Genomic DNA, 21,995 nt, shown 5'->3' on the forward strand with positions numbered 1-21,995 from the left:
ACAATGACGTGCCCACCTAGCCGCCGGCGCGATTCTGCACGCTAAACCACCGATGAGAACCAAATGAGTCCAGCGCAAAGGGAATCGCAATGACGGATTGAACTAGTTGAAACGGGAAGTAGCGTGCTTATCGAGGGACCTTGAAAAACGGATGTGGGATGAGTTTGGAAACGCGAAAGATAAGACCGGTGGAAGACGAAAGAGACTCGTGGCTGAGACCAAGGCCATTATTTGCTTAAACCTAGTTCGTGTTTGTAGGTTGAGCGCTATGAGTAGTAAAATCTCGGTCAGTAAGATGAAATTTCGCCCTCACCCAGTTTCTGCGACAATACTCACGGTGGACGAATCATCATTCCTCCCTGAGAGATAGACGAATTATTCCGCTTCCGGGACATCACACAATTAGGTTTTTTGTCTTTGCTCGACATGGAGGCCAAGGCCTACAGACGTTAGCCAGACTGAAAACCGGTGAGAAGAAAAACAAGAGACTGACAAATGATTCGGTATTGTGTGCAAAGAGCAGGTGGATTCCATCCACGGTTTTCTTGACCGCCATGATCCCAATGGAACCCAAAGTATGGCTGTTCAAGACTGCTGGGTGACCTGGCTGGCGTTAGTACGGTTCCAAATAGATCCCCACGCATATCGACATACTGCTGAATTCGTTCATGAGCATTGCTTTGAGGGCGTCTTCCTCGTTTACAGTCTCGAGTCTACCCATAGCGTCGACTCGCTGGTTGTGATAGAGACGTTGTGCACATATGCTGGCAGAAAGTGTCGAAGCAATGTGTTCCCCCGTTCCCGAAGTCACAGCAGCAACGGTAGTCTTTTCAATATCACACGGGTCAGCGGGTACGACATGAGTTCCGATGCCGATGAGTGCAGCAGGTCCAACTCTGCCTTGATGCTTCATTCCGATACCCCCGGAAGAAGAGCCTGCAGCAATGTTGCCAAACCGGTCGATAGCGATTGCCCCAACGGTGTCGGAGATGTCGTCTTCATTCTGAGTCTGGATGCCCCCAGCAGAAATTGGACGAAGCTCCAAGGTTCCCAGCGGCCCGGTTTGTCCAGTATGGATCTGGTAGTCAGAACTATCGTCGTCAGGAGTTACGTCCATTTCAAGGCTGCTTGACGGCTCCCCATTCAGGGAATCGCCGGACATTTCCGCACTGATGTCCCGAGCGGCGCTCATGGATTGCTGAATTCCCGGAAACATCACCGAGATTTGAGGACTAAACTGGGGTCGGGGGCGAATGAAGGGATTGGTTTGTTGTTCGGACGGACCATTCTCGCGCTCATATTGAGCTATTTCATTGGACCACGTTTGCCATCGCTGTTGCGAAGCAGGGGTGACCAGAAACTCGCTGGGAACGATGGCGATCTTGTTGTGCCAAGCGAAGTCCGACGCACCCTGACCACAGAGGAGATTGGGAGGCACTCGCTGCAAGCCGGGAGAACGTTGCGTCTGCTCATAGATACAGCGGGCCAGTTGGATCGGGTTCTTGACATCTGGAGTCCAGTTAACACATAAGAAGATAAGCTCAAGTCTACACTGAGCACTTACTAGGAACGGCACCTGCGGCACCACTGCGTCCAAAATGGTCAACGATCGTGGCATCGGACTCCACAACACCTTTCTCGGTCAAGTTACTCCCATACCCCGCGTTCGTGATAGGCGCGTTCTCCATGATCATGATAGCGATCTCCACTGCATCAACAGCTGTTCCGCCATGGCGCAGGACGGTCATCCCACTCTGGACGGCCCTTCAAATATCAGCAGCAACGCCAAAAAAAAGGACCAATGAAAGCGACTTACAGTTCACAAACTTCCAAATGCTTCATTTCATTCTCCCTGCTATGGTATCCTGCTCCAGCATGGACAAAAACAGCACACAAATCATGCTGAAGCATCAGGTCTCCGTGGTGGCTGGTCGACATCTTGCTAGTCGTGAGTAGTGCCTGAAGCTGACGCGACGTTTGAGGTTCGAGGAGCAGGCTAGAAAGGAATTGAGTTGAGTAACTGCCGTTACGATAAGCTCAACCCAAAGCCCAGAAGCTATGAATTCAGGCCTCCCAGTTTGGGCAGAGCAGGACGGCCAGACCAGACGTGTGTAAACAGGCACGAGGTGTTGAGGAAGTGTAAATAGAACTTGGGAGTTTTGTAATGTAAAGCTGACGCCGCTGTGGTCACTGATCGACCACGCAACGAACGCAAGTTACGCGACTTGGGAGAGGGGTCAATTGGATCCTGAAGTGAACGTGAATCACTGCTAGCATATGAGTTGCTGCTGTGATTGTAGGAGTAAAAAATAAGTGGCCGAATAGAAACGGTAAATAAAGATTAGCAGTTATGTGTGCGCAGTACACAGTCATAGGACAAGTTCAAAGACAAAAATGCATGCAGGTGATGCTGTTGGAGTCCATTTGTGTACGCTTCACTTGCTCTTTCCTCGTCAATTTGCTGGCTGCAACTAAGAGAGTTCCAGTCTTCATGCAAGCCAAGATAACTGCATTAACTAGCGGCGGAATGCATCTTCAACAGAGGCTACATGGATTTATATTCATATTTCGTCGCATGTCGCATTTCGCCGCTTGTTTCTCCGTCGAATATCTTTTTGTCTGTTGGTTGCGTCCCTCGATTTTATGCTGCAGGGCACATGATGTTGACGTGACCCCCTTATGTCAGCAAATCCTCCCCGCCTTGTCTGCCTGAGCTCCGCCACGGTCGACCTCATTTACCCCCCTCCCATTGACTCGGCGGACCCTATTCCAAGATTGGCCTTGCTTTCATACCTCCGCCATGGCCAACCAAACCCCTGCCGTTGTCATGGACAAGTGAGTTCCTCACCTCCTTTGTGAATTGACCCAGCTTGCTCACATGCCTCCCACTTCCAGCGGTACCGGTTACTCCAAGCTTGGTAGGTGTGCCATGCTAGGCGGCAGCATATTAGAATTGGGAATAATCCATGGATTCTTACAACTGACTGCTGTGAATAGGATTTGCCGGTAATGACTCTCCCTCCTTCGTTTTCCCTACAGCAATTGCAACCAAGGCCGGTGCTGGAAGCGCTGGAAGCTCGGGCGCTCGGCCTCCAGTTGCGAACAAGCCTTCCTTCCTAGGTGGTAGTGGTGGCGCTAGCTCAAATCTGGCTTCAAAGCGTGGTACGGAGGACCTGGACTTCTTCATCGGCGATGAAGCACTGGCTGCTGGAAATGGCCCGGATACGGTGTAAACTACCCCATTCGTCACGGCCAGATCGAGAACTGGGATTACATGGAACGCTTCTGGTCCAATTCGATTTTCAAATACCTTCGTGTTGAGCCCGAAGACCATTACTTCCTTCTCACTGAACCGGTAAGCCTCTTGACTCCATATTTCCCCGCAGACCGCATAAAGGCGGGAGCACAGTGGGCTCATTAGCAGTACATTCTAGCCACTCAACCCTCCCGAGAACCGTGAAAACACCGCGGAGATCATGTTCGAATCTTTCAACTGCGCTGGTCTTTACATTGCCGTCCAAGCCGTGCTCGCCCTCGCTGCCTCGTGGACCTCGTCGAAGGTGACCGATCGCTCGCTCACCGGAACCGTTATCGACTCTGGTGATGGTGTCACCCACGTTATTCCTGTGGCCGAGGGTTATGTTATTGGGTCCTCCATTAAGAGCATTCCCATTGCTGGTCGAGATATCACATATTTCGTGCAGAGTCTTCTGCGTGACCGTGGCGAGCCAGACAGCAGCTTGAAGACCGCCGAGAAGGTGAAGGAAGAGTACTGCTACGTGAGCCCCGATATTGTGAAGGAATTCGCTCGGTACGATCGTGAGCCCGACCGTTTCCTCAAGCACACCGTGACTTCGCCCAATGGCCGCAGCGTCAACATCGATATTGGCTATGAACGTTTCCTCGCCCGGAGATCTTCTTCAACCCCGAGATCTATTCATCCGATTTCCTGACCCCTCTCCCTAACGTCGTGGATGGTGTTATCCAATCATCGCCAATTGATGTGCGAAGAGGTCTCTATAAGAACATCGTCTTGTCTGGCGGTTCCACCCTGTACAAGGACTTTGGCCGTCGTCTGCAGCGTGATATCCGCCACCTGGTGGACGCTCGTATTCGGGCATCCGAGGCTCGGAGCGGTGGTGCTCGCAGCGGTGGTCTAGATGTTGCAGTTGTTACACACAAGCGCCAGCGCCACGGTCCCTGGTTCGGAGGCAGCTTACTGGGTCAGACGCCTGAGTTCCGGAGCTACTGCCACACCAAGGCTGAGTACGACGAGATAGGTCCCAGCATTGTACGGAGGTTTGCTCTGCTTGGTGGTCCTGGAAGCACTTAGATTCGCTTCGGATTCATGGGTGGTCCTCTTTTTTCTCATGCCCCTTGCCCCAGCCGGTGCAGCTGGAAGCGCTCTGTCCATATTCCTCAGTTCTCATATCTTTTGCTCTTTCCGACATTATGTCTTCCCTTACGCTCCTCGCTTCCTTTCCTTTATTTTACTTCACCCAGTTTTGGTGGCATGGGCGCTGGGTTCTTAGTACGCCACAGCTGGTTCCCGAGAAGGTAGAGGTAGATTAGTGTGATTTGATTTGTGATAGCTATTTTTGAAGCGTACGAAAATGCAAAATCCCACCTTCCATCCTGTGCTCTCCATTGTATGAGTGCGATATCTAAAACCCAGACGCCTCAATATGCAAGAACCCCTCTTAAGCAAAGCACGATATTCCATTTTTCGTAGCCCTGTTAGATTATACGATTTATCAAGGGCTTGATGAATGGACCGAATCATGCAGACGCTTCCTTTGACGGGAAACTAGCCCGGTTCAAGATGGCCACACCCTCGACATGCCCTGTCTGGGGAAGAAATCGAAGCCACGGATGCTTTCGATTTCATACCGAACATTCTTCTTCTCATCGCCTTGCACCATGACGGCAACATCACGAGCCTGAGTATGGACATTGCAGCTCACGTAGACCACACGGCGAGGCTTGAATGATAGAAGCTGCCGGAGGAAATCTTCCGAGCACCCCTTGCGAGGCGGATCGATGACAAGAAGAGTTTGGTCAGGTGGATAAGGCACATCTTCGAACAGAACAGCAGCATCAGCTGCAGCAAACCCAGTGTTGGGCAGATTGTTAGCGCGAACGTTCTCACGCGCGGAAACAATGGAGTCGCCAGCTACATCCACTCCGAGACTGGACTTGAAGAGCGGAGATAAGGTGATGGTAAACAAGCCAGAGCCGGAGTAAGCATCCAGAAGGTATTTGATGGGTTTGGCGTCTTGGTCGTTACCTGCGGGAATAGCTTGAGAGCGAATGAATTCGGTGAAGCCGGAAAGGATGGAGTTGTTGTTCTGGAAGAAAGCCCCCGCTTTGTTGCTGAAAATATAGTCGTCGACATACTCAACAGTTTTCGCGTTTTGGTCTTTAATACATCGTTTTTCTTCTGTGTACTTTTCGTGCTCGATCTGGATCAGGTCACCGGTATCTGAGCCCGGCGTCAAGAATTCATTGGTGTTCTTTCCAGCTTCAGCTGAATCTTCCTTAGGGACGCGGGTAGTCGATTCCCGCAAGAGAATAGTAGCGCCTCTGCTGTAACTACGGATGTTCTCAGCCACACGCTTTCTCTCACTCTTGAGACCGCGGCGCACAATGTCTGTTCCGAGGGGACAATCTTCAATATCCATTTCCCCTCGTCGACCCTTGTATGAAAATCCAATGGGCGGGACCACGGTGGGCTCCTCAGGAGACCAAACTTTAGGTTTGCGAGCACCACCCAGGGTAAAATGAGGCGTAAGCTTGGTCCGGTATCCAAATTGCATAGGAGATGGGAAGGTCTCGCCAATTGCTGGGATAAGTTCTGGAATGAGCCCGGAAAAATTTGCGTAAGCCTTCTCGACAATACGCTTTTTGTGAGCAAGCTGCTCTTCGTAGGACATCATCTGTAATTGACATCCAGAACATTGTGCAAAGTAACCACATTTAATTCGGGAGTCATCACGCAGTGGCCCTGGTTCCAGCACCTTGATAAAGTCGGTCATACTATATGACAACTCAGGGAAATGGCGGACTACTTTAATGCGCGCCTTGTCCCCAGGAACTGTGAATGGCACGACATAAACGTGATCCCCAGTTTCAGAGAGTCCCAGGCCATCACCCGTCGAGGAGAGCTCTGATATAATCACATCTAGCTCTGTGAATGCCTCGGGGAGACTAGGCGCAGACTCGTTCGCGTCGTCAGCTCGGTCCTGGTCAGCGCGGTTGCGTTTGAGCAGTTGATCAATGTCGGCTTGTAAGACTTCGTCAAAGCCATCACTTTTGGTACGATCCGCAGCGAGACGCGCCTTCTTGTTCTTGTGTCGTTTGCCATGAAAGGGCTTGTTTGGGGCATTTCTTTGTTTCTCCATCACGGGGGTGGGGACTGGCGCATTCATTGGGTTATGGAGGGACGAGAATTTCGATGTAGAAGCCCTTCGGATTGGGCGAGAGGCAGGTGTTAGCCGAGAGGATAGTCGCCAGGCGGAGGAGCGTAAGGACAACATATACAAGGAGACTTAAACCCCCACGATGTACACCAAGAACTTAACAAAAGTCGCGAACTTTTTGATCCTCGAAATTCTGGAAATTTATTAGAAACCGATCCACAGTGCCGCTGATTGGTCGAGAGTTGACCGCCCGCCGAGCAAGAAATTCCATCCCGACGGTACACGCTTGAACCTCTTGTTTTCTTAATTCCGTTGTGGTAGTGGTAAGCGCTTCTTTTCTGCTTTTGCGCTCGAGGCTAGCATACAGCTAGCTGATGAGCCTTTTCATTTTTGCAAGATGAGTTTCGCCCGGCCGGCGAGATGCGTGTTTTGCAGCTTCACCCGTGCTGCCGCGCCAGTTCCTCGCGTGGCTCGTCGCCAATTCCACCCATCATTGGCGCCCCTACAGAATCGGAAACCGAAATACCCCAATGTCAAGGCGCCCGAAGAAGGATCCCCTGATGCCGGAAAGCGAGTGTTGAAGCCTGAGCACTTCGAGGCCTACACCAAGGAGGACAAGGACCGCTTGGCAAAGGAGTACACTGCCGCTCAGATGGACGCCATTGCCGCCGGTGAATCTGCCATTGACCCCAAGGATATGGCCGACCAGTTCCGACCGCGGGACGATCCCATGAAGTTCAAGTACCTGGACGACTTCTCGGTGATTGAGCCGGGCATCGACCGACATGTTCGGGCGCCCGAGTCCAACTCCGACTACGACTTCAAGCTCAAGAGCGAGGACGATTTCGTGGATGATTTCAGCCGCTTCTTTGCCGAGATGCCAGATGATGCGAGTGGTGCGGATTTCGTGCGATTTGCAGATGAGCTGCGCCTGACCCATGGCAAGGAGGAGAATGAACTGAACCCGCACAGCTCGCTCGTACCGGACCTCTTTGGGCCTGGGGAGACCGTCGACGAGCCTCGCACGGAAGAAAAGAAGAGTGCGGCAGAAAGGGGTGAGAAGGAACGCTCTTTGGTTGCTGAGGAGATGACCGATGCCCTGAAGAGCCTTCTCCTCGCTACGGGCTACACCGAACGCCAGGTCAGCGAGCTCCGCACCAAAACTCTCGTTGCACACAGCGTCACAAACCAAACTCGTCTTGGCAAGGTTCGTCGGGCCTACCGTCTCTCCGTCGCGGGCAACGGCAATGGGTTGCTGGGCATCGGCGAAGGCAAGTCCGATGAGGCTGCTGATGCCAAGGTCCAATCGGTGTACCGTGCCATTCGTAACATGCAGCCTGTTCCTCGATACGAAAATCGTACAACCTTTGGCGATGTGAAGGGCAAGGTTGGGGCCGTTGAGTTGCAACTGATGCACCGCCCTCCAGGTCTGTCTAGCTAGCTCGTCCATCTATCAAATTACCTACTAATTTCGTTACAGGATTCGGTCTTCGCACCCAATACCTTATCTATGAAATGTGCCGTGCGGCCGGTATCCACGATCTTTCAGCCAGGGTAAACCGTTCTCGCAACAAGATGAACACTGTCAAGGCTGCTTATCAGGCACTCATGAGCCAGAAGGATCCCGAGGAAGTCGCTCGGGCTCGCGGCCGTAAGATGGTCGATGTTCGCAAGGTCTACTATGCTGGCAAGACCTAGAGATCAGTGCCGTCTCCCGACATGTATATAATGGGTGTTCCTTTTCTACCTTGTGTTCCTAAACTGCATGTACTTGTATCTGTACCATCTCATCATTTCTGAAATAAAACATACATCCAATACCAACCCAACCTCTTACCAGTAAGCGATAGCGCAGCATATTACCACTGGTACTGAAAGGTCAAATTAACAATCTCCCATTGCCTTTATACGCCTGCCATATTGCACATAGCATCCTCCTGATCCCGACGCCATCATGATTCTAAAACAAAACCCCGGGTATACGCAAATAAACAGAACGCTTCCTCCGAAACCGCAATAAGTGAGTCTTGATACTTCTATGCCTTTCTGTTTCACTGGAATGTCATATCCCCGTCCACGTCATAACCGCCAGGATGCTCGAATTCCGGATCCACAAATTGCTGATCCTCTTGGCCCTGCTGCTGCTGTTCTTCACTCTCATTCCAAATTTGCTGCTGCAATACGATACTGTAGACGCTCGCCTTGAGCAGCGTACACACGGTAGCAGTCTTCCGTTCCAGCAGGCGGAGCCCATCGAGGGTCATGGAGGAGGGTGAGTCGGCGAGATCGGCAAGTTTATCGGAGAGCTGGTGAAGACGACATCATTAGAAACAGAATCTCAAATTGATTGGGCTTTAATCCGCCCCAATTTCTTCGTAAGAGAGCAGAGTGCCGCCACGGCACTCGTGGACATTGTTGCTATTTTCCGCGCGTCGCGCAGGCTGGGCTTACCTGGTTCACATTTCGCAGGAGACGAGAGTATTCATCTAGCACTTCTTGCTCCAGATCTGAAACACCATTGTCGCCACCTAGGAGGGGATTTGTTGAGCGACTGCGGCCGTGGGGGCCTTCTGGGTCGGGACTGGATCGCTCTGGTGGGATGGGAGGGGTTGTGGTCTCCGTGGGGTCATGCTCGGCGTACGAAGAGTCCAGGGCCTCGGGGTCGTCGGCAGCAAATGCAGACATGCTTGTTATTCGTGGTCCCGTGGTTTGGGAAAACTGGAGAGACGGAGCGATGCGATCGAGGGCGGCTCGTGGATTGTTTTTGTTGAGTATCGAGTTCGATCTGGTGGAGCCGTTCCACTTTTAGGCATAATAACTAAGCTCGGTAGAACAGACATCGCTCGGGACAAAAGGAATGGCTTTGAACACTTAATTTACAAATATTGTATACATAACACTAATATTGCGTATTCTTTGCGACCTGCAGAAGCACCAGTTATGGCTTCGCCACTAGATGACACAACCAAACGGGTCCAAACTTCCATAGACAGAACGGCCATGGTCCAAGAGATATGAAAAGATCAAAACGTAGAAGTAACAGATGTCCGAACAATGCCACGAGGACAAAACAAAAAGTAATCCATAGCGCCGCCCGCTGCATACGAGAGAAAGTAGAGAAAGTGAGCCTGGTGTATATCGCAGCTTTCATGAAAGAACAACTTGAAGGAATACCTCAAAAGAAGATCGTCGTGCCAAAAGGAGTGAGCGATAAGACGCGAGATTCAATAAAGCGGGAAAACGGAGCTGAAATCAAACACTCGAGAGTGGTCCAAGGCCTTCGACGATCCGAAAATGCAAAATGCAGCGCGTAGGATAACCGAAGGAGAAGAAAATGTGAGAGCAGAACGCAAACATCAGCCGATCCAGAAGGCCCCGAAACACCCCGAACACCCAACGGACATAATAAGCGTTTTGTAAGTGGACTGGAATGGAAAAGAACATGTAGAAGTGCGGTCGTCAATGCATCATAATCGTCAACGAAATGGATGCCAACGCAACCAGTCCCGCATCATACCAGAGAAGAGGAAAGCGACGATACGGAGGGCGCGGTTAGATAGTCAATCAGTGGTCCCCTTCGTGGTGAAGGGTGACACTATTGAATTCCTCAAACGGATCATTCAGTTCGCCATTGGGGGTTGCCAGGCCTGAATCCATAGGAACCCCTTTCATCTTGGCATCAGGCGGACCGCCAATATCCACACTGGCACTTTCTTTGACGTTACGGAAGTTGACCGTGTCGGTTCCAGCACGGCCCTGGTGTGGGATCATGGGAGGGGTCATGTGACGAATGAGAGCCCATTGGGTTGTTCGAAAGAATGGATGAGTCTTCACGTCAGACGCCCCAGCACGAGCACCGAGACGCTTGGTCTCGTCTTTGATCAGCAGCTTTCGGATAAGGGATTTGCACAGCGTGGATGTTTGCTGAGCGCCCGAATGCTCAGGGAATGATACTTCATCTCGTAGGATACTGGCGAATGTTGCATTACGATTCTTGCCCTTGAATGGGGTAGTGCCATAAAGCATCTCATAGATCAAGATACCCAAAGTCCACCAGTCGACAGCACTAGTATGACCACAGCCCTTGATGACTTCGGGTGCAATGTACTCTTCCGTTCCCACGAAGGGATTCGTGCGGAAGTCAGCAATGCAAGACTTCGTGTCGATAGTTGGCAAAGCCGCAGTAGAATTCCCACCAATACGTCCAGGGATCATGGTAGGAGCCCCTCCGGGACCAGACTGCTTGGACAAATCGAAGTCTGAAAGCATGATATGGCCCGATTGGTGGAGCAGGATATTTTCCGGCTTCAGGTCCCGGTAAATAAAACCCATAAGATGAAGATACTCCAGAGCAGCAGTGACTTCAGCGGCATAAAACCGAGCAGCATCCTCGGAAATGCTCTTGCCAGGTCGCGTTTGGAGAGTTCTGAAGAACTCTCCACCGCTGCAGTATTCCATGCACAGATAAAGATAGTCCTCTGACTGGAAGGAGTGGTAGAGAGTGACGATGAAGGGGTGGTTGCTTGTAGCCAAGATTTCTTGTTCAGCCAACGCACGCTTGATCTTGTTGCGTTTGATCATTTCTTTTTTGCTGAGGACTATTCCAGAGGTCAGTGTTGGTTGAGGACAGAAGTAACAGAGTGATGGTTACCTTTCATAGCATAGAGGCGACTGGACTTCTTCTCGCGGACCAAGTAGACCTTCCCCACATCACCTTTGCCAATCAACTTGATCTTATCAAAACTAGCGGGCCCAACTTCCACATTGCGAATCTTTATGGAATTTGAGCTGTAGGTGCGGCGGAATCCACCATTGTCGGCACTGGAATATTTCCCATCCGCGCCGATGATGGGAATGGCGAGAGCTCCATCCTTGTGATTGTCGGAGCCCGCCAGACCAACAGTACCATCGGGACCTGTGGTCTCGGCTAAAGGTTCTTTGCCCATTTGAGCAGTCTGCGGCCGATCGCCCTGTCCCTCGTTAAACAGACCTTGTGCATTCGGGGCCGAAGCCACGCGACGCAGCTTGCGCGCTAATTCCTCCTTGTTGGCCGTTGTAGCCTGCTCTACCGCAGAGACCCCTGTGACCTGCAACTCGGGGGTATCGGGAGGGGACGAAGGCACAGACCCATCATTCCGGTGCCTCAATGCAGGCTGTCCCTGATGGGCAAAGTACGGATTGGCTGTAGCAGTAGGCGAAACTCCATCATCGAGGGGATTTCCTTCGCTAGCAACAGTGGTTGAGCGATTGCGACCGATGCCGGGTAAGAATCGGGACTGCCGAAATGTGGACTTCTCGTTCTTGGCAAGAACAGGGGCCACTTGGTTCTCTTTCTCGCGCTGGCCGTCTGTGCCCGTGGGGCTGGAGGCGTGGGTGGAATGACTGCTGCTCGAACTGTTGATGCGGAAGAAATTCTTGATTCTAGTCGGAATATGTCCTGATTCGCCGGAGTGTTTTCGGGAAGGAAGAGATAGGCCGGGGAAATTCCCGCGCTTTTCGTTCATGGCCGATGGACTTGACGCAAAAAGCTGCGTCATGGCGATGGGCAAAGATACAGGCTTCAGAAGATCCGGTGAGGGGGGGGAAGTCCACAAGGTCGATCTTCTTTGCAGAGGTGTATCACTGGAGGTGATGTCGAGGCGGGGCGTCCAGATCCTGGGAATGACAGATAGGTATCACGGCACTTGAGAAGGATAGGGTGTAGCTTTGCAGGGATTGCAGGAAGACGGAGTGCCTTGAGGGACCAAGGATAGGAGAATGGACAACCAATAGGCATTAATGAGCCCGCATCTTCGCAAGAAAGAGGGAAGTCAGGACAAGTTGGGGACGAAGCAAGACAAGGAGTCGAGGAGTGGAGAAGGACGCGGAGTCCTTGATTAGTCATGGCATTCTTGAGGAGAAACCATGAAACATTCAATTGTATGGAGCCTGTCGCTCCTGTAGCATACAGGTTTACTGCTCTTAGTTCTTTTCGATTACACGTAAATAAGCAATAGTTGATCTCTTGAGATGCCGGGAACTGCCATTACCTATCTCAAACCTCTGGCGCAGCAACCAAGGAGTGACTGCAATTGCTTACCAACCCAGTGGGGACGGATGGGTCGGGCTTTTCCAGTTTGTCAATCTGGTTGGCTCCTTCAATTCGTCTTCGAGAAAAGACACTGAACCCGGAGAGAACCGTAGATGGAACCAGGAGTTTATCCCCACCATACAATAAGAATGTTTGAATTGTTCGCGACCTCCCTACTCTACATACATATTTAGCCCTGCCCTTAAGCTTGGACAAAACGGAAAGAAACCACAAAGTCAAACACTGTACTCGTCATATCCTTTTTTTTTTTTCTCTTTTCTTTTTTTTCTTTTTTCTAGAACCTCTTCTCCGCTGCACACTCACCCCCACTCGGTCTTTCACTGCTTGGCAAATACACCCTCTGCTTGCACGGAGACCACCGTGGGTTGTCTAAGGCTTGTATAAGCAAACAAATGCCCCTCATTTGGGAATTACCAAGAACTCACATCTTATTCACGTGGCGTTGCCTAGCCTGCCGAGACGCAACAATACCCTCGGTGGGCATCTGGGGCATGTCGTCTACGACATCATCAGGGCCAAAGACCTGTGAGCCCAAATTCTCCTTTTGATGAACATGGACATATGAAAGTACCCCATCAAGTAGACCCTGAATGCGCTGGCGTCTACTTGTGAGCTCCTCTGTGCCGGTGGTGACTGGGAGAGGATACTGTGGGGCTTCATTTAGGCTTCGAACGTAAGATGTACCAGATGCAGGATGGTAAAGCACATCCAAGGTATCTTGGATATTGACAGCAAGAGGAACACCTCCATGCAAAGGGCTGGTCGGGTCAACTGCAGGTGTCTTCAGGTGTTCGATCCAAGCACGTAAGAATAAGTTCGACGCATGTGGCTTAGTGTTCAAAGGAGAGCTAGCGATGATGCGGCTGCTCGTATCTGTGGTATCTATGTCCGGAATTCTTTGGTTGCTCGAGTAGGTGGTGGCACCTGATACCGTTCGCAGTCGAGAATTGTGACTTGGTTCAGAATAATGAGGCTCGACGTCGCTTACCTCGTCGCAGTCCATGTTTGTTTCATGATCGGCAGCCTCGCTACCGCTGCACTCGACTTTCTCAACCACCTTCTTCACTTGCTCAATGACTTCATTCATTTCAGGCATGCTGTTTGCCTGCGACACCTTGCGTCCATGCCCAGGCAGAATGGATGTACAATCAAATTGGGTGTGACCACCCACGCTCATGAGCCTATTTTGGTGATTGCACTGGAGAGGGTCAGAAGCAGACCGAGCTCTATGTTTGAAGAGATCACGAAGTTCATCGTCCTCTTTACACCTTTCATCATTCACACATTGGGCACCTGCACCCGCATCCCTATCGCCATGAAAATCTTCATTGTGGTACTGACCATGGTCATCAGGTTTGCTTTCAGGTTCGGGATACCCCTCTTCTTCCCACTCGGTGTCGGTATCATATTGATCAGAATACAGGGGATCGACGTATCGAATCATATCGCCGGCCCTGTACATCCATTGGCTCACCTCCTCTCTCAGTCGAATGTACATTCGACGAAATTCATAAAGTTCAGACGCTGGGACTTCAACCGAGGCAATGTGTTGGGTTATTTGACTAAGAAGAAAGCTGAAATCTTCCCAGAGGGTATTGAGGTGCATCCGCAGCTCGATCAAACCTTCAACGGACAAGCTGTAATGGAGAACTGCCCAGTTCAGGCTCATTCGGAACCCACGGGGACTAAACGACTCCCCGCTGCTTGCACGGTCCAAATGCATAGACAAATGGTCAGGTGGGGTATGGAAGTCAATTTCCTGGCGCAGGATGTACTCCCATTCCCACTCTATCTCACCATATGGATCGTCAGTTGTGAAATAACCCCTCACAACCTGTGCAAATTCAAAACCGGGACATTCCCAGGCATATGGAATCCTTGGCCGAGGATGACGGAGGAGGCTTCTCAAGTTGCGGTATTCCAGGCTTTCGGGACTGAGCTCTCGATCAGTCGGAGAAGGATCATGAGGTTCACCCAGCATACTATTGTCCGGGTCACCAGCAGTCAACTCCACGTTTGCTCGTCCACGACGTCGAAGGGCGTCAATTTCGCGCTGCAATTCCACAATTTCTCGTGGTTCACCACCAGTATCAAAGTCACCGAAACGCCACTGGGGACGGGCAGCAGGCATAACATCTGGTTGTTCATCATTTAGACGAGGATGTTCCCGTTGTTCAGATTGTTCGTTCGACATCGGAACTATTCGGCCTCCCGCAGTTACCCTTTGATGCTGAGAGGTTGTATGCTCACGGAGAAACTGAGCAAACCCAGTATCTGAGTTGGCTAAGAGGCTCTGGGGAGTCTTTCGGGTAGTTGGCTTTGGTCGACGTCGTGAACGATGTTTCTGAGTTTTGACTGGTCGCTGTGATTGAGATTCGTTGACCAGAGCTCCGGCAGTATTGCTGGACTTGTCCGGAGCGAGGGTTGGCTTCTTGCAGCTGCCAGGGAAACGAAGCAGCTTGCCTATGTCCATTGTCAACATCAGTTCATGCAGCTCGGATACCTACAGCCAGACACCCAGCAGATTCACAGAAAGAACCCCTGCTGAATTGGTGCTCGCATTATAGGGCTTTTTGGTACATCAGATGCTAGTACAGCTCCCACGGTACTGAAGACCCTAACAGAAAGATGATGGGAATGATAATTTGGCGGGAACAATAGGCCCACAGAAATTATCGATGGGAGAAGGGAAACACGTGAAACGACATGAAAAGCACTTACAGTCTTTCGCCGCGGCGGTCCAGTGCAATTGGACTGAGGGAGTCTGGCTTAGAGCCATCAGTGTTGGGATATTGTACTTCATCTTGTTTGCCTCTGTATATGATGCTTACTGATTTGAGATGAAGATGGGAATTGTGCTGGGTTGGAACGATGATCTTCTTGGCAGTGCGCGACGTGGAAGGCGCGTTGGGTGGTTGACGGGGAAGGGAAAGAAGGTGGATTGCAGTGGTCAACAAAACGATTTCGATGTCTAGGTGGGCTTTTTGCAAAAAGGAAACTTCCGACTATCGAGGACATTCACCCTAACTGCGCTAAGCCATTTGAAGCTCAGATATGACGAACTATTGGCTTGAAAGAGACAATATGTTGAACTGATTCATTATCAAGGGAAAGCCGGGGCAATAATGGTCGATAGGTTGTCCTAGACACTCTCACGTTCCCTTACTGGCTGCAAGTCTGAATGAATCTCCATGTCCTCGTGATCATCCTCTAGCGGAGTGGGTGCTTGGTCAGTCCTAGGAGGACTTCCATGGAGGCCTATCTTTTGCTCATTCATCTCCCAGCTTCCCAAACGCTCATGCCCATGCTCTCTCGAATGAACTTCCAGGGGCCTTTGTTGCTGTTCAGTACCAGCAGTTTTTGAAGCCCTCCAGATCGGATTATGAAACGACACGTCCGTATCACTGGCAAGCTTTGTGGTTCCCTTGAATCCTCCTGCGCTGGGCTTCCGGTCTTTGCGCCTAGGAGATATGCAGAGAAAGAACCCGAGCGCTCCCAAAATCCCAACTACAGCTAGCGTGACTGCTGCACCGATTACTCCTGCAACAGCCGGCGAGACCCCTTTCTTCTGCTTCTTTGGAGAATTATCATCTGACAACACCCCGTTGCAAAAAGCAGAGTCCGCATTGCATCGGAGACACCAATCGCTCGTGGAAGGTACCGCAAATGTCTCTAATTCGTCTTGGAATTCACTCCAGGATATATAGGTTCGACTGGGCCCGTACCCGAAAAGCGGATATGAAATGAATTCCGTGGAGTTATCAGTGCCATTGTGCAAGAGGAATCGCACGAACAACTCATCACTGCTCGGATAAGACGGATACGAACTATTCGACTCGATGCTGTATAGTTCGAATATCAAGGATGCACCCGCCAGCGGACGAGAGAAGAAACCAGGTTGATGGGAGTTAGCCAGGCCGACCAGGAAAGCCAACGCGACCGCAGGCTCGTCATTGCCAAACAACAATGTCATTTTACCTTGCGTCCCACTTTCTTCGATGTTCGCATTGAATGTATTCAGAATGGCTGAGGCCAACGTTTGGCCCGCAATAGGAGCTGCAGCCCCAACCTGCGACTGATTTAAGGGGGAGGCGCCTTGCCCATTAGTGGCATAGGAATACCGGCCGGCAAGATAGTGGGCTTGCCGCAGATCGTCCTCGGTGATATGCTTTGAAGCTGTGCTATTGTGGATGTATTCATAATCCAAATAGTCCGCAATCTCAATGGCGTTTACATACGTCGCGGATGGCTGGTCGAAGGCTGCGGAGAGCACCTTGTCCCAAAGTCCAAGATAAAAGTTTCGGCTGACATCGGTTATTTCCTGGGCCTCTTTGCTGTTCTTGTACTCGGATTGGGCTGCGTGATACATATTGCAGTCTGCCTGGCCAGAGACGGCAAGAGAGTCGGGATCCGATGTCGCAAGTGAAACAATTTTAGGGAACTGATAGCCGCCAAGAGGCGACGAATACGTCGTTCCGTTCGCTGTCTCGTCGGTTCCATTCATGCCAATCTTATCAAGAGGCGGGTAGAGGCCCATCATAAATGCCTGGGCAGAAGCAATGGTGTGCTGCTCAGCCGTCGAATACACATTCACCTCGTTGGAGTATAGAATGGTCGGCGAGATATCTTGGATCGCACTGGTCGAAGATGACCATACATAGTGATAGTGAAAGGCTGTCCCAACTGCCTCCAGCTGATTCGCTCCGTAGTCGGTTAGCTGCTTGGGTCGATTCCCAGCAAGAACGTTCGGAGTGCTCTCTCCAGATATCGTGTATGCAAATATACCCCACACCGTATCCAAAGCCTCCTGGGCGATGACGCTGCCAGGAAACTGCACAGATACTAGTAGGGCGGTTATAACAAACTGACCATTGATGGAAACCATGGTGTCCTCAGTTTCACCACAACGCTCGGCTGGATAAAGGTTAGATACTGAATATCGACTGCGCTTGAATTCTTTCCGGTATAATTTTAGCCTTCCAATGGCCAAGGTAAAGGCTAGTTCAAGCAATAGTATAGTCAAGTCTCGCAGGATCTAGATAGCAGATCTGATACATGAACCTCAGTACTAACCATACTACTTAAAAAATGGGGAACCCTGGGTTTAAAGCAAGCCCAAGTCACGGTACTTGTGCAAACCTTGAACATGGACACAGACGTTACGTTGAACAGACCCCTGGATCAGCCCCCCAGAGATCTTCAAGAAGAGATTCTGCTCTCCGGACTAGGGCACCAGTTATAATAGTACCAATAAGTTAATGACTGTGGTAGCAGTACTACTGGTGGTTGAAGGTGGGCCGGTAGCCATCCATGGATCCCGTTTCAAGGTATATCATAGAACCTTGGAAGGTATCAGGCTCGCTGGCAGGGAAATATGACAGCTGTTGGAAGCCTACAAGTACGGTAGTACTGGAATGACCATAGATTCTCAATGAATTCCATATGGCCGCAAATTTGGAAAGCTTGAAGATATCGGTATATAAGGAATACATGATAGTGTTAATCTGAGATAAATTCAAAACCACTATTGACTTCTGCGCCGACGGTCAGCTTTCCAAGGCTTCATCAAATTTCACCCTCTTTTCAAGTTTCTCCAGGCAAGCTACCAGGAGCATGTCATTTGAAATAGGTCTGGTGGTTACCTACTTCAGGTTACACCCGGGAACGATAGGATAGCAATATTTGGTCGATGACGCGCACAGTAGAGTTTAAGCCACCAACAGAAGGAAACCATCAGTGCGCAAAGTATCATATTGTGGGGCAACAGTTTATTCAAGCCTCTCATGTCTAAGAAATGCGGAAATCCCATCAGCTAGTCGGTTGACCCGTGGGGGGATCGACCTGTGGAGCAAGCACAAGCTTTTGGCCTTAATTTCAAGGCGCCACATCTGCCAGCAAGGAGCAAGACGCGCGAGAGCCTCATTTGAAGCCTTTCTATCGGCATTTATCACAAATTGAACACCATGGTTGCTCCTTGGACGTTGGTAAATTGTTGGATACTATATCAGGGACTTAGTGTGCTTTTCAAGACTGGGCAGACAGATAAATAGCGACAAAGGGCCGGTGGGCGAGCACTCTGCGCTTTCCAAAGATGGCGGTGTCAATGCCTCGCCAATCAGCAGCGGTGCGCAAGCGGGCGGCAGAAAAAATCCTCGTGGCCAAATCTCCTCTCCGCAACTGAAAAAGCCCTACGATTGCGCCCTACCCCTAAGCCCTTATTTCTGCTCTAGGAAATTGCTGGCCCAACCTGACCTCATTGTCAAGCCCAAATGGTGGAAACCAGGGGTTCTCGTCCATCTTTTGATGGATCGACTGACCTTCCCTCATTTACCCTCGATGATGGCGATCTTGGTGAGTAAACCCCCGACCGTCATTACGCTTGCACGCCTTGGTATTCTGCCATTAGCCCTCCAGCCGCGACCTCTCCTTGTCCCCTTCCCCTCGCAACATCCATTCCTCCCAAAGCACGATATCTAACAAATGCACTTCTTGTCTTACAGACCAGAAATTCTCTCCTGCGTTGCAGGAGAATGACGAAGCCATGTCCCCTCCAGCGGCGAAGAAACGTCGAACCGGCTCGGACTCTCACCGCGCCACCGCGACGCAATCGCCATTCCAGGACTCAGATCAGCAGCACGGAGCTGGCCACAAAATCGAAGAAGAGCTAGCAACCGCTCTCGGGGAAGGCATCGTCAACAACATGCATGTGCCTAATGAATCGGGTCAGGCTCCGGCTACCAATGGCGAGTCGTCCGATGCCAGCTCTAATGTGGCATCTCTCGTAGGTGAAATCATGGATCATACGGAGCGCCAGGAACAGACTGTTGCGATGGGTCCACAAGAGGTGCCTCCTCAGGGCGAGTTCCCTGGCAGTCGAGGTGTCGCGTTCCTGAAGGCCAACTCTCACCTAAAGATCCAGAGTCTGCCCATTCTCGAGAATCTGTCAATGCAAATTCTGTCTTTCCTCTCCCAGAACAGCTACCAGGACTTAATAGCCATGATTTCTGAGCCAGAATCTGAAGATGGCCAGGCCTACGCCACGATGCGCTCCCTCTTTGACCACACCAAGCGGATCTATTCGATCAAAAACTCATTCCTCAAACGCACCGACCTCGAAATCACCGACCCTTCCCAGTTAGACGTCATTCGCAAGGCAAATCTGGCATCGTTCGTTTCAAGCATTTTTGGTTCTCAGGAGATTGGCTTCGCCGAGTTGAACGAGAATTTCCGCGATGTCTTTATGTCAGAGGGTGGTCGCCTGCTGAAAGGACCGGCTGCTCTGTACCTTGAACTCAAAACTCAAGCTTTCATCGCCGCCATGAATAATAAGTCAGTCTCACGGGAAGAGTTACTGTATGAGCTGTTTCCGAAAGACATGGAAAGTCAGCTGCTTGCGAATAGGCCGGGGAACCGACAATTAGCACCGACCGAAATCGACTTTTTGACCCGGTTTACCAAGCGTCGTGAGCATCTGTTGAAGGACTTGGAGAGTGAGGAAACGATCAAAGCGTTGCCCGACAAGTATCAGTGGGAGCATTTCCTTCGAGACCTGGGCGCTTACATCTCCAAGAATTATGAATCAATAAGCACACCTTATGTGAGTTTCCCCGTGCTGTCAAAGAAACCTTTACTTATGTTATCCAGGGTAAAAAGTTCAAGCGTCGTCCATCTAGTGCCCACGAAGACGAAGAGACCCCTAGCACCACCCACCAGGGCCAATTTTCGGTGAATCAACCATTGAAGGTCCCGGTGGACCAGAATATGCACGGTGACATTGTGGAGCGAGCGGCTCGTGCTGCGCGACTTGCCTTGCAAGGCGATGGACTTCGGCGTTCTCAACAACAGTCTCAGCTACAGCACCAGTACCAACAGCCGCAGGCTCAAAATCAAGCGCCAGCTCAAGCCAGCCCTTCCTCGTCCCACCCCCCTCCCATCAACCACAAGTCTCGCAGCCGCAGCCGCAGCAGAATACCCAATCCGATCACCAATTCTTCCAAAACTACACCCCCGCTCAACAACCACAGCAACAATACAACCAGCAGCCTGCTGTGCAGCAATATCAGCATAGCCCTACCCCCCCTGGTGGCTACCAGCAACAAAGCCCATTGCCGTCCGCCACGCCTACCTTCCAACAATACAACCCCAACGCGGCGCAATCAATGCAGGCGCGACAAAATGGAATTTCGACGAACTTCTACTACCCACCCGAACATCCTCATGTCTCCCAAACACAACCTACCCAAGTCTTGTATGAACGCGCTCGGATGGCAGCATCTGCAAAATCCTCTCCTGCTAGTCGCAAATCAGGCCTGCCCAGCCAACGGCGCCCTTGGACTATGGAGGAGGAGAGTGCTCTCATGGCAGGTCTGGACAGGGTGAAGGGCCCACATTGGAGCCAAATTCTGGCTATGTTTGGTCCTGGTGGTGTCATCAGTGAAGCCTTGAAGGACCGTAACCAGGTTCAGTTGAAGGACAAGGCACGGAATTTGAAGCTCTTCTTTTTGAAGAGTGGCATTGAGGTTCCCTACTACCTCAAATTTGTGACCGGAGAACTGAAGACTCGCGCCCCTGCCCAAGCTGCCAAGAGAGAGGCCCGCGAGCGGCAGAAGAAGCAAGGCGAGGAAGACAAAGCACACGTCGAGGGTATCAAGGGCATGATGGCTCTTGCGGGCGCACATTCATCACCGGTGGGTGGCCATGAAATGTCTGCCTCGCCCAGTTTGCCGCCGGACCCAAACAGCCAGGCCATGTTTGATCAAACGGCCGAGCAAAACCTCATGCAGACACTGACTCAAGAGGTGCACGGCAGCCCGTATCAGCAGCAGCATCATAATGGGCATACGGCTGATCATATCGATCCTTCGATGCAGCTTGGGCAGTAGACAGCTGAGTCTTGGTAGTGCTGAATGGTCCTCAAATGTATCCCCTTTTTCTTGAGGTCATGATATGCCATGTGACAATTGCGCCTCCGAAAGGACACGGTTACTCAACGAAAGAGCCTCTACCTCGCTGTGTTTGCTTTTCTTCTTTTCCTGAGCCAAAAGCCTGATTTCAGGGTAATTGCCCGTCATTCACCAAAATATGTACCATCTTTTTCTTTTTTGTTCTTCCAGCGACCTTTCGGCGTTAGATCCTCCTTTTTTTGCCCCTTTCCCATGTTACCCGGCGTTATGGCAAGTGTAACATGTGAGTTCGAGGGCCAAGGAATGATGCGAGTTATGGAGCATGGACCCTTAGCATACAATTCGATGCTAGGATGGGAGTTGGATCTCGTGCCTTATCTGTGCTCTTTCTTTTCTTTCCAGAAGATATTGATCTGTATCAATACTAGCGTGGCCGTGATAATAAAACACAAATCTTACTGGAAATCGTGTCATAAGCTTAGGAACGATATCTTAAGTCTATACTCTACAAGTGAAGTCCAATGGGCGGCAACTCATCCGCATGATGATCCAAGGTTTTGTATCCAGAACTAGAACTAACTT

At 50.9% G+C, this 21,995-nt stretch overlaps 10 protein-coding genes across 10 annotated transcripts; 3 read left to right on the plus strand and 7 right to left on the minus strand.

The window, feature by feature from the left end:
* Window positions 1-332: 332 nt before the first annotated feature.
* Window positions 333-1,938, minus strand: N7468_001257 (threonine aspartase 1; the record flags this gene model as incomplete). The annotated part of the gene is made up of 5 exons (XM_058470554.1): window positions 333-440; window positions 494-603; window positions 655-1,509; window positions 1,565-1,764; window positions 1,817-1,938. The coding sequence occupies 5 exons, from the start codon at window positions 1,936-1,938 to the stop codon at window positions 333-335; spliced, it is 1,395 nt and encodes a 464-aa protein (XP_058333695.1).
* A 940-nt stretch (window positions 1,939-2,878) lies between these two features.
* N7468_001258 (actin-related protein 3) lies at window positions 2,879-4,333 on the plus strand (the record flags this gene model as incomplete). The annotated part of the gene is made up of 5 exons (XM_058470555.1): window positions 2,879-2,918; window positions 3,040-3,227; window positions 3,257-3,355; window positions 3,435-3,872; window positions 3,914-4,333. 5 exons carry the CDS (start codon window positions 2,879-2,881, stop codon window positions 4,331-4,333), a joined length of 1,185 nt encoding a protein of 394 aa, XP_058333696.1.
* Window positions 4,334-4,817: 484 nt separating this feature from the next.
* On the minus strand, window positions 4,818-6,428 carry N7468_001259 (tRNA (uracil(54)-C(5))-methyltransferase; the record flags this gene model as incomplete). The annotated part of the gene is made up of 1 exon (XM_058470556.1): window positions 4,818-6,428. One exon carries the CDS (start codon window positions 6,426-6,428, stop codon window positions 4,818-4,820), a length of 1,611 nt encoding a protein of 536 aa, XP_058333697.1.
* Window positions 6,429-6,816: 388 nt separating this feature from the next.
* On the plus strand, window positions 6,817-8,117 carry N7468_001260 (mitochondrial 37S ribosomal protein uS5m; the record flags this gene model as incomplete). The annotated part of the gene is made up of 2 exons (XM_058470557.1): window positions 6,817-7,846; window positions 7,900-8,117. The coding sequence occupies 2 exons, from the start codon at window positions 6,817-6,819 to the stop codon at window positions 8,115-8,117; spliced, it is 1,248 nt and encodes a 415-aa protein (XP_058333698.1).
* A 353-nt stretch (window positions 8,118-8,470) lies between these two features.
* On the minus strand, window positions 8,471-9,104 carry N7468_001261 (DASH complex subunit DAD3 family protein; the record flags this gene model as incomplete). Its single annotated transcript, XM_058470558.1, has 2 exons — window positions 8,471-8,725; window positions 8,871-9,104. The coding sequence occupies 2 exons, from the start codon at window positions 9,102-9,104 to the stop codon at window positions 8,471-8,473; spliced, it is 489 nt and encodes a 162-aa protein (XP_058333699.1).
* An 879-nt stretch (window positions 9,105-9,983) lies between these two features.
* N7468_001262 (putative serine/threonine protein kinase (Nrc-2)) lies at window positions 9,984-11,000 on the minus strand (the record flags this gene model as incomplete). Its single annotated transcript, XM_058470559.1, has 1 exon — window positions 9,984-11,000. One exon carries the CDS (start codon window positions 10,998-11,000, stop codon window positions 9,984-9,986), a length of 1,017 nt encoding a protein of 338 aa, XP_058333700.1.
* A 29-nt stretch (window positions 11,001-11,029) lies between these two features.
* Window positions 11,030-11,923, minus strand: N7468_001263 (uncharacterized protein; the record flags this gene model as incomplete). Its single annotated transcript, XM_058470560.1, has 1 exon — window positions 11,030-11,923. One exon carries the CDS (start codon window positions 11,921-11,923, stop codon window positions 11,030-11,032), a length of 894 nt encoding a protein of 297 aa, XP_058333701.1.
* A 1,008-nt stretch (window positions 11,924-12,931) lies between these two features.
* N7468_001264 (uncharacterized protein) lies at window positions 12,932-14,983 on the minus strand (the record flags this gene model as incomplete). The annotated part of the gene is made up of 1 exon (XM_058470561.1): window positions 12,932-14,983. One exon carries the CDS (start codon window positions 14,981-14,983, stop codon window positions 12,932-12,934), a length of 2,052 nt encoding a protein of 683 aa, XP_058333702.1.
* Window positions 14,984-15,652: 669 nt separating this feature from the next.
* Window positions 15,653-17,395, minus strand: N7468_001265 (uncharacterized protein; the record flags this gene model as incomplete). Its single annotated transcript, XM_058470562.1, has 1 exon — window positions 15,653-17,395. One exon carries the CDS (start codon window positions 17,393-17,395, stop codon window positions 15,653-15,655), a length of 1,743 nt encoding a protein of 580 aa, XP_058333703.1.
* A 1,384-nt stretch (window positions 17,396-18,779) lies between these two features.
* Window positions 18,780-21,392, plus strand: N7468_001266 (uncharacterized protein; the record flags this gene model as incomplete). The annotated part of the gene is given in 4 exon segments (XM_058470563.1): window positions 18,780-18,861; window positions 19,011-20,107; window positions 20,155-20,592; window positions 20,604-21,392. The coding sequence occupies 4 exon segments, from the start codon at window positions 18,780-18,782 to the stop codon at window positions 21,390-21,392; spliced, it is 2,406 nt and encodes an 801-aa protein (XP_058333704.1).
* Window positions 21,393-21,995: the final 603 nt, after the last annotated feature.

The sequence above is a fragment of the Penicillium chermesinum genome (genome assembly GCF_028974085.1).
Source record: "Penicillium chermesinum strain IBT 19713 chromosome Unknown utg000002l:1.0-5270490.0:1.0-5274688.0, whole genome shotgun sequence".
NCBI lineage: Eukaryota > Fungi > Ascomycota > Eurotiomycetes > Eurotiales > Aspergillaceae > Penicillium > Penicillium chermesinum.